The following is a 17,752-nucleotide window of genomic DNA, read 5'->3' on the forward strand; positions in this document are numbered from 1 at the left end:
AGAGTACTGGGCTTGCAGTGTCAACAGATGTCATGTGATATTTGCAGAAGCTGTATGTCGACTCTGTGTAATCCTCCTGAAGGTTTTTGTGTTTCTCTGCTTTCAGCATTACATCATTTGTAGAAGGTGGATAAGTGTGAAGGACTTCCTCCAAAACATGCATTATATATGCAGACCATAAACATACTGATTAGCAATGTAACAGTGCCGCCATCAAATATGATTCGCTCTATGAGATTTTCATGGTGTTAATGTGTAGCTAAATATACAGTTTTCTCACGATGTCCTCGGGGTGTTAATGATGAGAATCCCTAACACAGCTGGGAAAAAAGGAACAGCTAGACTGTATGACATTTCTTACGTTGTAAAGCCTGAACCATGAAATAATTACCAGAAAATTCAAATTTTTTCAAACGTGTTAATTTAACCTTTTTGACAATGAAAAAAAATAAAAAAATAAAAAAATGACATATCAATTTGCATGTAAGAGTTTAATTGTATATTTGTTGATACATCTGGCATTTTTGTGCTGCAATTTATTTATAAGTATTCACAGCCTTTGCTCAATAAATTGTTGATGCACCTTCGGCAGCAATTACAGCCTCAAGTCCTTTTGAATATGATGCCACAAGCTTGGCACACCTATCTTTGGGCAGGTGTGTCCATTCCTCTTTGCAGCACCTCTCAAGCTCCTTCGGGTCGGGTCGGTGCACATCCATTTTCAGATCTCTCCAGAGATGTGCAGTAGGATTCAAGTCTGGGCTCTGGTGGGCCACTCAAGAACATTCACAGAGTTGTCCTGAAGCCACTCCTTTGATATCTTGGCTGTGTGCTTAGGGTCATTCTCCTGTTGAAAGATGATCACCCCAGTGTTGTGCATGAGGAATACATTCATACATTCATATTTTTGTAAGCTGTGAGCTGAACGTATCTTTTTTCCGACTGTGAGCATAGACGTGAGTTTCGCTCAGTCAGGAGAGAAATAAAGACGTTCCCCCTGTGCAGGAAAAAAATGGAAAAAAATTAACGCGAACTGTTGAACTTAGTTCAAAATTAAAAAATGTGGACTATGAACTTGAACTAGTTCACTTTTATCTGTGTTAATTGAACTTTGAACTAGTTCTTGTTTAGTGTGAACTTGCACAACACTGCGTCATCCCAGTCTGAGGTCAAGAGTGCTCTGGAGCAGGTTTTCATCCAGGATGTCTCTGTACATTACTTCATTCATCTTTCCCTCTATCCTGCCTCTTGCTGATTGCTTTGCTGTGTCCTGTGTTAGTGCCGGGTCCTCGACTTCTTCACTTGTCTGGTCCAAGCTTTCATCTTTCATAAGTTTTCCTCAGTACACATTGCAGTAGTAGTCCATTCCTCATCTTCCTCCTCATCACTAGCTTTCTCTTGCTGCTCCATGTTACTTTAATTCCCATCTATTATCATCCCATCTATGTTTTTTGCCATCTAAAAATACACACCAAAATAATAATGAATTAATAATAATTAAAAGTATTTGTAGTATTGTGTATTTCTTCTCTGAATTGTTCAGTTTTAGTAGAATTCAATGAACAAAAGACAATAACTATATAAAAATACAATATATAAATATTACAATTGCTACTCCAAATATACCTAATTATGTCACTTAAACCTTTAATTTGTTTATTTAAATAAGAAAACGACGATATGTTGCTTTATTAAATGCATACTAAATTAAGATAATACTTTAATTCATTCCACGGTTTTACAATAAATTAAATTCTGAAATATTAAGTAGTTTTGTATTGCATAATTCCGTTAAATATTCCTATTGAATTTGAAAGTATTTCTTACCTTAAATTTTTCAAAATTGACAAAAATATCTGTGAAAACACATTTGTGGGTCACTCATTGGTAAATGGTCAATGGCCTTGTTTTATATATAGCGCCTTTCTACCTATTGGTGCTTGCCATTTTACACACAAAAACAAAATGGTCTCAAAATCATGTATTAAATATGATTCTCTCATAGTGTGAAAGATATGCTTTTTTAGGATAGAACGAGGATCTAATGTAAATATCTGTTTTCCACAGGCACATGTGTGCTTGATTTGATGTCTTTTCTAAAACAAGCTGGGTTTCGTTCTTTAGAGGAGCTGCAAACTGAAAGTGATGGTTGACTGAACATCCAGAATACATCTAGACATTTAGAAAAATCCATCAGTTTACAGCCGCGTTCTGTGCAGTCAGAGCTCTTCATTAGACGCCAGTTTGATTGCTCTACTGTGTCACAAGACATTTTTGAAATATTAAGTTTTCAACTGCCTGTATGTCTCTGACATGGTGATCGTGCTGATCACCTTTTCATCATTTTCCATCTTCACATTTTCCCCCTTTTGATCCCCATTCTTGGATCTTGTCAAGCACATTGCACACTGCCACACACACGCAGTCTGTCACTGTATGACAATAGATTAAAAAAAAATCAAAAAAAGCCAATTAAGGCCAACCCAAGCCGTAGAGTCTCTCCCGTCATTCTCCCACAGACAGACACACTTTTCTGTGACACATCTAGTTTCCTGGATGTTCTTTCAACTTTTCTATATAGTTGTCATAGTTGAGAGGTTGCACTTAAAAGACTCTAGAGCTGCTCTCTACTGACAAAAAAGGATCTTTAACAGCTTCTACAGTGCACACACACATACACACACTTCCCATGTATTCTCTGCCCTTGGAGGCAGGAAAGTGCAGTCATTCCTTATTTCCTCTCCATTTTGTTTGTAGTTGTTTTTTTGTCATTTTCTTTCTCCCTTCCCTGTTTCCTCATTCCCTTTGCTTTGACTCTCTTCATCTTAATCATGCCATCTTCTCTCACTTGAAATCTCTCTTTATCCCTCTGACTATCAAAGCCGTCTAAAATGATGCAGCAACTGCCTCCAGAAAACATCAGTATCTGGTCAAAACTAATTGACTGTCAGCTTGGATTTTTAGCTTGTTCCAGTTGGTTGAAGCAGGAATCTGTGTTTTACTCAAATTTACTATCCATAGTTATGTCTCTTCTACTTTCTGCCTCACTGCACTGCTTGTGAGAATACATTTACACTGTTTGACACTTTAATTAGTTTGCAAATTCTAATGGATAATAAAAAATATATTTTTACGAACAACTTGGCAGTATTAAAGTCAGCCCCACCTTGATGAACACATTCATGCTTGATTTAATGATTACATTCATCTAAATGGGTGAATGGGTCAGCGGCATCTCAACTTTGCATCCTAACATCTGTCCACACTTTGATTTACAGCACATCCTTTACAATTCTTAAGTGACAAGAGGCAACTAGTGGGGATTTTTGGTTTTCGTCGCACATTTTGGTCAGTGTTAACCACAAAAATTGAACTATGCACTTTTTTTCATAATGGGCATTGAGAGAACCTCAATGCACTGAAAAACATGTTTCAATGACATACAGAGGACAGTCAGTAAGAGGTTATGTCTTGCTGTGGGTACTCTGTACCTCAGAAATACCACATCATCCTCATCTCCATTAGAGGCAGACTATTAGTTTGGAAGTGGCTGAAATCAGTTGCTTTGTATTTCTGAATCATGTTCCATCTCATCCTCTTCCTCAAGGCTGGGACTCTTGTAGGTTCTTGCTCTTTCTTATACCTAAGCATCTATAACTGTTATTTATTGATTTTCTTTTGAATCTTGTTCTATTACTATATATTAATCATTGTTTGCAAGGCAGGCATTTCTTTGCTTTGGGTTTGTGTGTTTTGTATTTGGGGGTAATGAACCTGAGTACCCTTTGTTGGCTTGTCCGTGTCTGTGTCCTGTATGTGCATTTATTATTGCTTAAAAACTATGATGACAGAGAGATAATAACCACCCAATGGTGCTTTATTGTATATGTCAAATGGTATTTGCTGTTGTTGTGTTGACATGTCCCTGCAGTTTGAGAGGGCTTGAAGCAGGCAGATGAGGGCTAAAGGCAGACTGATGTCAGGGTGGATCTTGAAGTAACCTTTCACTATGATTACTCATAGTGAAAGGTCTCAAGTGTGTCAATGTCATGAATAATCAAAAACTAGAGTAAAGTGTGTGTTTAAGGTATAACTGCAAAATGCTGTTTTATATTATCAAAATACATACACTGTGTGCTTGTCACCAAAGCCTCGAATTGTTGGGGCAAAACAACAACCAGATTATTAATGGCAGATTATCCCCTAAACTGGGGTAAACATGCGGTATTATTATTATTATTATTCAGTGAAGTCCAGTGTTCATTCTCCTTTAGCTCTGTTTTGGTCTCGTTCAACCTTGAAGCAAATATCTCTCTTTAGCTGCTAAATATTTCATCATGTTAGCTGTTAAATGTGTGTCAGCTGTTTGGGACTAAGCAGGGAACAAACAGTGAATATATCAGAGCTGTTTTACTGAAAACGACTACCTGCTGCTAGAAATGAGCTCGATTTATTGAGACTGACGAAAAACAGCACATTGATTTGATCAATGCTAAAAAGCTCTGTAAAGCTGAGAGCTGCTGTGGCAAGTCATGCCTGTGTGTTCATGAGTCTGAGACACCCCTTTTAGATTGCCCGCAAACTTTTGATCCATTGTTCACGAATGTATTGATGCTCCTTTAACCCTTATGTCCTGCTCAAATTTATTACCCTCTGGACACCTTTGTGGCAAAATGTTCATGCACAAAGAAACAGCCATAAAATCCTCTAACATCAATATTTTTTAAACAAGTTCAGACTTGTTCAAAACTACCAAAATTTTAGTCTGATTATAAGAAGTATTGACAGTAGGGACATGGGACTTTGGTGGTAATTGAAGTCTTGGATAAGTCAAAGATTAGCAATAAAACTGATTTGATTGCATTAGTATTTTTATGTAGTGTGCATGTGCAAGAGAGACAGTGTGACAGTGTGTGACAGTGTGTATGGATCTATAGCATGAACTGATCATTTCAGGTTTGATAAAAGGGCATCTTTTTTTGAGGGATGTTTTTCACGGCCTCCTGTCTTTGCTGTACTCAAAAACAAAAACGACTGTTAGTATGTAAATGTACCTAACTGCTTTCACAGTCAAAGATAAACATGCAGCTTGGCTGGGGGACATTTCATTATTGAGCATAGAGAACAACCTAGAGCGAAGAGAAGGAGCAAAAATGAAGATGCAGCAAGCTGCAGGACTCATCTGAAGGAGACACAAGCTTCGAGGGGGAGTCTGGCATGGAATGGTCACTGGAGCCCTTCACTCCTGAGAGTACTTCTGACCCTTCCTCTGAAAGTGGAGAGGACACTGTGGATCCTGCCCATCCTGATGGTGAGTGGACAGCAAAGAACGGACAAGTCTGGTCTCCACCAAGATGCTACGCTACATTCAGGCACCCACCAGCATGATGCCAGGGACCACAAGATTTTCCATCATGCCCAAATGTAGTGCAACATCTCGGCATGAGATGGGTGGTAGATTTGCCCGTTCTTTGCTGTCCACTCATTGTCCCACTCATGTTCTGTCCAGGGGGACAACATCTGTGTTGATGAGTGGCTGGTACCCTTCAGAGCCCCCTCCAATTTCAGACAGTACATCCCCTGAGTTCCTGCAAAAATTCATGTCACAAGCTGGAACAGTCAAAATTATCACCAAATGAAAAAAAAGTTGTATTGCGTAAAATGTAAAAAACTGCCCGAGGGGGGCATAAGGGTTACAATTTTTTATAGGGTATTTACACCCATTATGCATAACATTATGATGGATCATGCCACAGATACTTGATCAGTTTAGGATCTAGTGAATTTGGAGGCCAGGTCAACACCTTGTGCTGTTCTTCATGTTTTTTTTTTGTTGTTCCTAAAGTGTTTTTGTGTGTGTGTCTGTGTCAGGCTGCATCCTGCTGGGGATGGCTGCTGCCATCAAGGAGTGTCATTGCTATGGGGTGGGGGTACCTGGTCTGGTCTAGGTGGGTGGTACATGTCTAAGTAACATCCATATGAATGCCAGGTCCAAAGGTTTCCCAGCAGAGCATTGTATTGTCATAAGATGGCCAATGTTATTTACTTCACTTCACTTCATCAGTGGTTTTAATGTTGTTTCTGATCAGTGCAAATCAGGCTTTAAATAACCTCTATCTGAACCTTACTGCATCAAGCTCCCTCTGCAGGAGAAGCTCTGCAATATCAGGAGTGCTTTACAGTGAGACATTTATGTCTGTTTCTGTTTAAAAGAGAAATAATAAGAAGAAGAATATTCCATGGATATTATTTGGTGCCCCTTAAGGTTTAATAAAATGGCACTGTTTCCATGATCTGCATGAGTTCAGGCCATTAGTCCAGTAGAAAATTGTTGAAAAGTGCCTAGAAAATGAATGTCATGTCAATCAGCAGAGCTGCATCTATTCATTATCTGTAAGTATTGTTCTAGCATTTAGTAGAAGCAAATAAAATTGCATTGCGTGTCTTCAGAACATCTTTTTTTTTCATAGAGACATAAATTACAGACTGACTAGACAACAATGTTTCATTGTTTTTTATTGTAATTAAAACCGATGCTTTGTGAAGCAGACTGGAAGTTATGTGGAGTCAGAATGAAAAAGATAATATATACCACTGTTGGAGAAATGTAATTTACAATTTAGTGGAAGCCCATCGCCACAGAATGTCACTGTGAGCAGAGTATCAGAAAAAGTAATTGAGCGAATGATACACTAGTGGACGCGGCAACCACATCCCTAATGGGGATGAAGACTTTATTGTCCATCACAGAAGCAAGGAGAATACGTTGCAGAAAAAAAAAAATCAACAAGACCATTCTTGTCCGGCTCCGTTATCTACAACTGCTGCATTATATGAAACACATGTCACACTAGAAATTAATACTAATTTAAATGTAAACCCTCAAATACATGTTTTAAGTCAAGTCAAGTCTGCAAGACCAGGAGCTTTTTATTATTAACAAGAATGTACAGATAAGCACATCACATAGATATCTCCCTCTCTTTTTCATCTGACTTACTATTCAACATTTGTAAAAAGTAAAGAATAAAGATGGGGTAATGTAACAGAATGTAACACAGCATTAGAGCTAATGTTGTCAAGTAATGTTGTCTCTGTATGTTTTTAAGAGAAGCTGTGCAGACTCAGCACTGATTATCCAATTCAAGAGCTAAATTGTAGCTCACTTTAATCATACATTTTTCTCTAAGAAATAATCAGAATAAAACTAAATTGGAGGTACTTTTGTTGGAAGAGATCTAGGTTGCGCTGGATAATTTCATTGACCTGTGGGATTTATAGGACTATTTTGTGTCACATATGTTTGAAGGAATAAAGCACTGATATGTCTGGACATCAAAACAGGAACTATGAGGCAGTGTAGATGTATGCCAAAAGAATAATCAAATGTGATATAACTGAGAACAACTTCTGACTGCCAAGAAAGAGAGGAGAAGACCTCTCACATTGAAAGTACAAAAAGTAACAGTAATTTCTTTTTCTTTTAACTGCGGGGTCCCCCACATTTCTATAAACTAAAAGAAAGATATCTTGGTAATTTCTGTCTGTATGTAGAAATTTCCTATATGAGGTCTAAGATTTTAAATTAGCTTGTTAAAATTGTCTCTTTATGACGCTTTTTATTGAAGAAGTAAAGGAAATTTTATTTCACCTTACTGTGCTTGGCCTTTGTGCGTATGTAATTGTGCTGCAGCAGTCATTCCTGTTACACGTCCTGTTGCCCTGCAGATATGTCTCCCTTCATGAGGTTATGCTAGAAGCAGCTTCAGAATTCTTGCATATGAATCTTCACTTTTGCAAAAGACACAATGCCAAACTTCCTTGAGCTGCTATAAAAACAACAACACTGAAGAGACAGCTGTTAAAACAAGTTTGGGACATTATAATGAACCTTTGATAGTTATAATTGAGATAAATCTCTTTTCTGTCATCTGCAATCTCAGTTTGACAGTGATTAATTGCTTTTAGTGTTTCTCACTTTGCTCAAGTGACTCCCATGCATATGAAGAATTTTAACATGAGCCAGGATGAGAGCTCAACATCTTTTCAGACTTAATAGAAGTAGTAGTAGTACATTTCACCTTGCTACACATGTTCCTGCTACGATCCTCAGATCCTCTTGTTCAGTTTCATAACACATTTAAATCCAGTTCAAAGAATCAAGGGAGGACTGTTTACATGTCTTGCTGCCCAGAGCTCTGCCACAGCCTCTGTGGAAATCTAATGTCTGTGGCAACCGTGTGTTTTAAGCCAAGTTCAAGAAAGGCCTTCCTTTGTAGCGTTGTATGGAACTCATTATGACAGGGTGGCACAGTGGTGTAGTGGTTAGCACTGATGCCTCACAGGAGTTTCATGTTCTCCCTCTGGGTTTCTCTCTGTTACTCTAGAGTCCAAAGACTTCTAAATTGGCCATATGTGTGAATGGTCGTTAGCCCTGTGATAGACTGTTGAGCTGTCCAGGGTGTACCCCACATGATTACTAACCCCTGCGGTTACGGAAAATGAATGAATGAACTCACTGTGACCTTGGAACGGCTTTTTAGGTCTCAGAAAGTCTCAAACTCTGCAGCTAAAAAAAATAAGCCAACACAGAAGTGCTCAAAACTGCAGTCTCTCAAATGACCACTTGAGGCTGGCTCCAGAAGAAAGTCACACCCTTGTTGAAATGACCAGTGTTACAGCAGAAATGAACATGTTTGCAGGGTGGTCTAAAAAATGGTTAATGGTCTTTATCTAATGTCCCCATTGATAACACTTGTGTGTGAATATTGTGTAACTCACCAACTCACACCTCTTTGCCCATTTTCAAATTAGCCATGCGTTAGGAGGAGTCATGCTCTTCCAAGATGGCGGTGACTGGAAGCACCCACACAGTGCTTCAAAAACGCTCTTCAGAAATTCTATGGGTGACATCACAGAGGGTTCCTCCTACAGCCAGTAGGCAGCGCAGTGATATTTAGATACACTTCCTGGGCTATTTGTACCAGCCTTCAACATTCACAGCATTGACCATATATACTGTAGACATCTCTATATATACTGTAGATATCTGTGTCTCTGTAGAATAACAGGAAGCTTGCACTACAAGGCAGACAGGTGTCACCTCATTCTCTGCAGGAAACATTGCAGGATGAATGAAGTATTTCTGTTTAACCCACATAGTAGGATGAAATCCGCCATGCATACATATTAACAGTGCAACGTCTCCAATCAGTGCCTTGTGAGGTGTAGATAAAAAGATAAAACAGATCCAGAAGAACAGGTGTCACTACCTGGCTTTTACTGCTCCATGGTTACATCTAGATTACTGTCTCATTTCAGCATCGGTAACAGCACGCAATACCAAACAGAAACAATCCTAATTAATACACCAAGCCATGAAGTTATTTTTAAGCTTTTCAGTTGCATCTTTGGTGAGAGGGTGGCAGTGGGTGATTCTGAAGCAGCTTAAAGGTATAAATGGGCTACACATAATCCAGCTGTCTCATCTTTGGCACCCACTAGCTCTGCCAAAGTGCCTGCAGAAAGATACAACCCCCCTACTAGCTTCAAGGATAATGATTTATGGCTGACCCACTACACAAACCTCCCTGCAGAACTAAGGCCATAGTCATATTGCTGAAAGAAGCGCTGCATCTTGTCTTATCTTGAATTGATTGGGTTCTTTTTTATCCATTTTTAATACACAATCAAGGTTCGGCTATAGGTTATTTAAAGCCTGATTTGCACCAATCAGCCACAACATTAAATCCACTGACAAGAAAAGTAAATAACATTGATCATCTTGTGACAATACAGTGTTCTGCTGGGAAACTTTTGGACCTGGCATTCATGTGGATGTTACTTAGACATGTACCACACACCCAGCAGCCATCCCCAGCAGGATGCAGTCTGACACAGGCACACACACAAAAATGCTTTAGAAACAACTCAAAAAACATGAAGAACAGCACAAGGTGTTGACCTGGCCTCCAAATTCACTAGATCCCAAACTGATCAAGTATCTGTGGGATGATCCACAGAGGCCCCTCCCCTCAACCCATAGGACCCAAAGGCCCCCACTAACAACATTCTGTTGCCAGACACCACAGGACACCCTCAGAAGGCCCATGTCCATTCTCTGATGAGTCACAGCTGTTTTGGAGGTAGAAGGGAGACCTACACAGTATTAGGAAGGTGGTCATAATGTGGTGCCTGATCGGTGTATCTTTAATTTTCTGTGGAATGTTTGCTGAACTATGACAGGTGTTTATTCTGTTACTCACACAATCTCACCTCAGAGCTCTACAGTAATAACTGAAAACATTTTGGCATGTTGTTCAGGCAGGTTAAAAGTTTTTTCATTAGCTCTTACCACTTTCATCCACTTCTACATTCTTCTACTTTTCTTTTTTTACTTATGTCCACTACCATGCGGTCCACTCCTAATAGAATCATATTTTTTGCACAACCAAAATGAAAAGGTTTTAACAAAAAGTGTCAAAAAGTACATGGTTTCTCTCTGTGAAGTTTGTGCAGTCTGGCTTGTTGAAAACTTTGCACAGCCTTGTTCATCGACCAGCATTCTCTTCAAATTTCAATCATGGTGTGTGTGATTGGTGTCTTCTTTCATGTTTGTGCCAGGCTGCAGCTTTTCCACAATGTCCCTACTTGTCACTGCTCCTCTGTTTGGCATCGATGTCAAGTATACGAGTATTACTTGTAGCACAATTCTTTTTCAAATTTCTTTGCCCTCACAGAAAACCTCAATCTGGAATGGGGTATACAATCAATACGAGGCTGTTGTTAGTGGCTGTGCAGCAGGTGTTGAAAATATCAGCAATGCTGGGAATTAAATGAAAATAAAAAGTTTTTTTATTATGAATATATGCAATAATATATGCAACAGACACAATATTACTTGACGGGCATTTAGATTTTTCATGAGTTTTGCCCGCTGAGGGTCTGAGGATTGAAATCTTGTAAAGTAAGTGAGCACAAGTGATCAGCAGTAGGCTAATGCTTTGTAGTGCAATGTCTCAGTAGTAAGTGTTTGCATAACTTAGGGGGCTGCAGGAACAGCATCACATCTGGTAGCTTTGACTTAAGAAACCCCAAGCCTCTCTCGCTCACACACACATGACCTGCATGTTTCATTGCCTTGTACAATCAGGTCACGTCATACTCCAAAGACATAATGCATGCTGACACACAGACGCCCTGAAACTCTCACTGAACTGTCCGTCTGGGTTTCTCAGGCAGTTACATCAGTGCCAGTGTAAACCTCAGCCTTCATCTGTCACTCTGTGAACGCTGGTACATTAACATCATCCCACGCTCCTGGCTCCGAATCATGCATATTGTATGAGCATGTAACCTACATCTACCCATGCGCCTGTCAGCTGAGGTCCCTGGATCAGACAAGTTCAGTATGCAGTGTAATGGTGTCCAGGAAAGTGTAGAATGGTGTTTAGTCATTTTATTCCGCACGTCAAATGAAATCAAGATCCTGCTGATTTGACCTGAATCTCTTAAATTGCTTTTCATACAACTGGCGGAAGCTTGGGGCTGTGTGCTCTTTAAACAAGCACTCCAAATGTGAGGCTATGATAGTCAAAATATGATGGAGGTTTGAGGGAGTGTGATCCAAGTGAGCTAAAACATTAGCTAATACATCTCACACGCTTCATGAAAAAAAGAATAAATATGTGTTTGACTGATTGCAAAGACTATGTTCTTTTTTGAGGTTATGAGCTTGCAAGGCATTATCAGTCGAAGTGTATTCATAGATTCACCAAGCTACAGTGAAATGTGAAACAGAGATAGAAGGTCTGTGAGACACTGAGGTCAACAAACTCCCACTGATGACAGGCAATGGGTGGTGTTAATGTTGGGATTTACTACAGCAGCATAAAATCAGCCAAATGATGAGGAAAATTGAATCACTGCAACACTGAGAGGAGGTACACTCATGAATAATTTTGCTGTGCACCATATTTAACTCAGAATATTCAGTGAAGCTGATCATCCCTAAAGCACACAGTTTTAGCTTTCTGTTTGACAAAACTGTTTGCGGCTCTTCTTTGTCTTTCTCTCTGCATTCCAGATTCTGATCGGAGAAGTGACCAGTTTCTTCGTGAAGACCGAAGGAGCTCAGGAGAAAACCATAGTGACCGCTGACTGCTGTTATTTCAACCCTCTCCTCCGTAGGATTGTACGATTTCTGGGTCAGTCATTATCCTAAAAATCTGAGGTTCTTAAACATTTACTAAAAGATCAGCCTCTATGTTTTGAGCCATGGCTCATCAAGACATACCCAGCTACTGTGTCATACAGTCAGCGCTAGAAAAGAACAGGCCTTGTCCTTAGTCTGGGTCTCCTGTTGACCACTTTTATCACCTGTTGTTTGCTTACGTATGTACACAGTCCTTCTCTTTTTCTCTTAGGTGTCTACTCCTTTGGCCTCTTCACCACCACCATCTTTGCCAATGCAGGACAAGTGGTGACAGGAAACCAGACTCCTCATTTCCTGTCTGCTTGCAAGCCAAATTACACAGCTCTGGGCTGCCAGTCTCCACTGCAGTACATAACAGAGCACCGCGCCTGCACAGGAAACCCATACGTGGTGGTGTCTGCCCGCAAATCCTTCCCCTCCAAAGATGCAGCACTCAGCTTTTATTCAGCCATCTACACAGTGGTAGGAAACTTTAGGTTTGGAGAATGGATAAAAGTAGATGCTTTAGATTAATCTACAGAACTGTTCATTTATGTTTATCATGCTTCCCATCACCCTCCAGCACAAAATTGTACCTAACCTGTGTTATTACATAAAAAATGGTATTTATAATGTAACACACCATCAAAGTTAATAATTGGTAAAATACATTTATAGCCAGTCCATACACAAACAAAATTGATTCATTTGTCATGTCAATTATTTGATTCCTATACTTTAAAATATATAGTATGTGCACACTGACAATAGTCAACCATTTTCTGTTGTTGATTCAACATGCAGCTATTAAGATTTTTTAATTTCCAAGTGTGAAGCATGAATGCGCCTCTGAAGTAATAAAGTTGTACATCAACTGTAACATTAAAACATTTAGTTATAATACAAATACTGTTGAAGTGGAGGCATTGTTCATTTTATTAATTACGGTGCCTTGTTCCTGTCATTTCAGCAGCATTAAACCAGTGATGTTAGTGTTATTATGTCGATGTTTTTTTGGTTAAATCGCTCTCTGCTCTAAAATCACTGCAGAGTGCAGCCTCTTGTGGCTTAATCAAGCAGATCAAATTAAGCCTGTAGCACAGTTTGCATTATCTCAGCTGGCAGATTGGGTCTAGGGACTCAGTACCTGGCTCTCCCTGAACACATAACATATATTTCCGTCTTCCAGATGTACATCACCCTGGTGTTCAGGACCAAAGGGACCCGTCTGACGAAGCCCACCTTATGCCTGGTGCTGCTGTCTCTGGCTGTGCTTGTGGGGGTGGTGAGGGTGACTGAACACAGGAACCACTGGAACGATATCCTGGCTGGATTTGTTACGGGAGGGGCCATCGCTGCCTTCCTGGTGAGAATAAGGACCAGAGGAGGAAAATGAGGGAAGGGATGGTGGAAGAAGTGATGGATGATTTCACCTCAATCTTCAGCTCCCCTGGGCTTTATACAGCTTAGCTGATAGTCAGTTTCAGTTCAGCTGTCAGGTGTTCTCTTGATTTGTGCTATCTGGTGAGATGTGCTACCTAGCTGTTCTCTAAGGTGAAGTTAAAGGCTGTGGCAGCGATCAAGGTATGTTACAGGGGTCTGAGAAATTACTGCTAATAACTTACCATCAACCATTATTTTAATCAAAGGTACACTTTCAGTGTAATGAGTATTATTCAAATGATCAACCTATATTTTTTGCCTGCTTAAGCTTATTTATTCTTTAGAAAAACAAAAAAACATTTAAACTTGGCAATATGTTAGGCATATCATATTCAGAGCCTTGATGCTGGTGTCATGTGTATGAATGTTTTTGGACCCTGTAATGAGCAGAAAACCATTTATGTATTTAATGTTGTTTTGACAGAATGCCAATGTCAATGTCAATGTGTTCAAAAACGAACACAGTATCTATCCAGATATTTTCTCAGGTTTTGATGGAGCTCAAAATCAGAGGTAAATTCACTGTGACAGTTTATATAGTTTACATTTAATGTTACTCTGGGTTCCTCATTACTTAAATGCGATGACAACAAAAGAACAGATTTAGGAAAATAAACTTAAATTGTCTGACAGGAATTAAGCTTTTGTATTAGAATATGTGTATCCATTAATATTGTCACTGAAGCCAAAATATGTTTGTTTTATTTTATTTACCATTATTAATTACATTTAAAAGTGTTATTGATGATGCCAAATTTCAAGAGGGTCACATGGTGGTTACCGTTGCTTTGTAGGTCAATCAGACAATAGTTTTACAGTTTTTTATTTGTAATCAAATTGCACTTTCCATAGAATTGTACTTTACACAGTAAAACAGATGTACATGTACTATATCACATTTAGGTCTGTGACCAAAGGTATTGAACTGCAATTTTTATGTTTTTTTTTTATATGATTTATATGTAGGGCAAGGATACTGTAGTGAAGGAAAGAGAAGGAGGTGTATCAGAGAAAAATGCAAAGAGAGCAGTGTGATGATGGTGGGAGGAAGAACTGATGATTAAGGCTAGAAAACACACATGAATCCATACCTATGAATGTATGAAAGTTTGGTTTGAGCTGAGCCTTATGTTGTGTATTATGGCATATTCAGATAGAGTCATGTCATGGACCTCCTGACCTAAATCAATTTTGCAGGAAAGCTTCTAGGATCAGTGTTAACCTCAAAGATCAAAAGACTCCCTGTGGTGTATCTTTGAGACCGAAGATCTATTGTCATGCCTCCTCCCATAATTCATTCTTTATCCCTCTTTCTTTTATCTCTGTCTCTCCCTCTTCACTGCCTGGTTCCGCACACACTCTGAGCTTTTCTCCCACCAGAAAATCATCTGTCCCTGTAGAGAAGCGGAGTGGATCTCTGCTTTCCTTTTTCTTTTACTCTATTTTTCTCTGTTCTCTATCAGGTGTCATGTGTGATCAACAATTTCCAACCGACCCAGATAGCAGTGCCCACTTTTCCACCTCCTCAGCATCCAGAACCCCCCATTGGGCTGCCTCTGCTCACCCTGCCCCGTGTGGAGAGTCCACTCGAAAAGTTAAGTGGCCTCCAGGTAAGGGTAGGGGGATAGCATTTCAATAAATGCAGTAAATGTGTATGTATTTGTTTTTATTTAGAGATCATGACGTGGTACATACTTATACTTAAATGAGTTTGTTGCTCTTTTCTTGTTCACTCTGTCCATATTTGTCTCAGTGTGTTGTCTGAGTGTGCTTCTTTCTTCTGTTATGTTTCATGTGTACTCAGTTATGTCAAATTGGTCTGCTCTGTTCCCTCAGGCTTTACCTTCCCAAATGTTTTATACTTCCTTCTCTCTTTCCTTTACCCTGCCAGGCTTCAGGGCTACCATATTCTGAGATCACATGACCATCAGCCAATCCCGTCCCCCGCCCCTCCCGATGTGCTCCTCCCTTCACGGCGCTGCCTCACCAGCGCAGTCTAGACCTGCCCTCTGAATGCTCCACACCCTGCCCTGCCCACCCTGAAGGAAGAAAGCCTCTCCGAAGAGTCAAATCCACCCAGGTCTGAAGGTCCACCAATCACGGGAGACAAACCAGCAACACATGAACATTGCTAACTCAGCACAAGAAACTGATCTGCTACGGATCGTAGGAGACAGAGACCTATCCTCCCTGCCCTGTGTTGTCCTGTTTGTCCTCCAAGATGGCCTTCCTTTTTTTTGGGTGTAAAACACTCAATCAAAGACTCGCCAAAGTCAGAGCTGTTAAAGCAATACTGTGTCACGTTTCCTTGTCCTGATTTCCACAAAGACTCAACAGTGACTCTAAAGACTGTTGGCTGGCTATGACTTGATATTTCAAATCAAATAAAAATAACTCAGCATAGCTGAGGGTTTGGGGATTGAAGAAAATCCCAATCACAAGTGGATTGTCCTTTAGACCATTTTGCCACACTCAGGACAATTTAATGGAAATGAGCAAAGGACAGGAATAACAACAGAGACATTTATGTCACCAGAATGCAGGTACTTTTGAGTATTATAGACTCAACACTAATAAGAAATGCTGTCACAAAGGAAAGCACTTTTGTAAATTATGGCACAGATGAACCAGTTTAGTGTTCAGTAAACTGTGTTGTACCCTTTTGTTTGTTTTGTCTTGATTTATAATGTGGGAAGTAGTCAAAGAGACATTTATACACACTACAGCTACTTGTTTGGGGGCACAATTTGATTGATCCCTGAATAAACTGAATTGGATTTTCCCCAACATTGCTTACTATTCAGGTGTGTGCTATAAATGTCTGTAGGTTCATTGTCCATGCTGTGAAATATTTGGACTGTATTATGATTTCACTTTCTGTCTATTTCCATGTGGAAGTCTAAATCAGTGTTAGTTTGCAGAAAACTTCCTCTCTTCTAGTTCCCTTAGCCACCTTCTCACTTCCGTACATCCTATTTTTTTTATTCAAGGTACATTTAGCTATAGTACAGGTACTAATATGTGGTTTCTTACATTTTTATCAGCTGTCCAAAACAAACGCTTTGTAAGAGTGGTTAGGACGTAAGCTGCTGTTTTTACATGTGTCCTCTCCAGTTGTTCCCCGTTTTCCCCGGCTTTTGTCCATCATTGTTTCTTCATACTGACTCTATTAAAGGCACAGACCAAGGTGTAACACAGGTGAGACCTCTGTGTTTTGTATAGTTTTGTACAGTACATAGGTTTCTTTACACATTATATACCACATATGATTAAATGGTGTGAACAATGTAAAGCTACCTGAAGCTGTCTTCTAAGAACATGAGTAGTAGCCTGATCTGAAGCAGGAATGTAGCGCAGTGGAGAAGTGTGTGAAATCTAACAGCATATAGTTGGTGTGTTTGGCTAACAACTTGCTTGGTTCTGCTCAGTTCAAAAGGACACTGCAGATGGGTTATAGTAATGTATGAAATGGGTTATTTAAAGAAGACGTTGTTATGGTTTTATTAGGCGCGTGTGTGTGTGTGTTTACTGGGACTTGTGTGTATGTTTATAATGAGCACATTGTATGGCAGCATAACTGCTAATTTGGCAATCTTATTTCTTAAGTTAAACTGTCAAAAGTAGCTGCTATAATTACATACTTGTGCTTGTGTGTAACTGCAGGCCTTCAAAGGACCCCTGCCAAGGCGTCCTAACAATGCCTGTTATAGCAGAAGGTGCTCGTTATAGCTCTGAGATACCTACCTACTTTTCAGTCTGAATTTTTTGTAAACAACCGAGGAGATAAAGAACACCTTAACTGTCCAAATAATATTATTTTCATGTTAAAATGTCTCGTTTTGTATTTATTTACCAAAATAAATTGCAATTATCACATTACTGAGTGAATGACATTTGTTTTTGTTTTTTTCTTTATTCCATTTAGTAATATGTCATGTGTTATATCAATCCAGTTTGTTTTATCTCAGCCATATCAAATCAGTGACATACAGTAGCCATAAACACTATGTGTGAAAGCTGTGACAACGGGCCAGGAGCCTGAAGCTAAAGCAACAGAACAGAATTCAGCCATCATTCATTTTACAACCATTTTTCTATCATGACATGTGATCTTCT

General features: G+C 39.5%; 1 protein-coding gene across 1 annotated transcript in view; it reads left to right on the top strand.

The window, feature by feature from the left end:
• The window catches only part of plppr2b (phospholipid phosphatase related 2b), a gene marked incomplete at its 3' end in the record, with an annotated part of 38,219 nt that extends 22,583 nt beyond the window's left edge, over positions 1–15,636 (top strand). Inside the window, exons 3-7 of the mRNA XM_084571353.1 lie at positions 12,086–12,206; positions 12,426–12,676; positions 13,383–13,559; positions 15,100–15,230; positions 15,528–15,636. Coding sequence (XP_084427479.1) covers positions 12,086–12,206; positions 12,426–12,676; positions 13,383–13,559; positions 15,100–15,230; positions 15,528–15,636 — 789 coding nt within the window. The remainder of the gene's footprint in view (positions 1–12,085; positions 12,207–12,425; positions 12,677–13,382; positions 13,560–15,099; positions 15,231–15,527) is intronic.
• Positions 15,637–17,752: the final 2,116 nt, after the last annotated feature.

Source organism: Chelon labrosus, assembly GCF_963514085.1.
Source record: "Chelon labrosus genome assembly, chromosome: 2".
In the NCBI taxonomy this organism is placed as follows: Eukaryota; Metazoa; Chordata; class Actinopteri; order Mugiliformes; family Mugilidae; genus Chelon; species Chelon labrosus.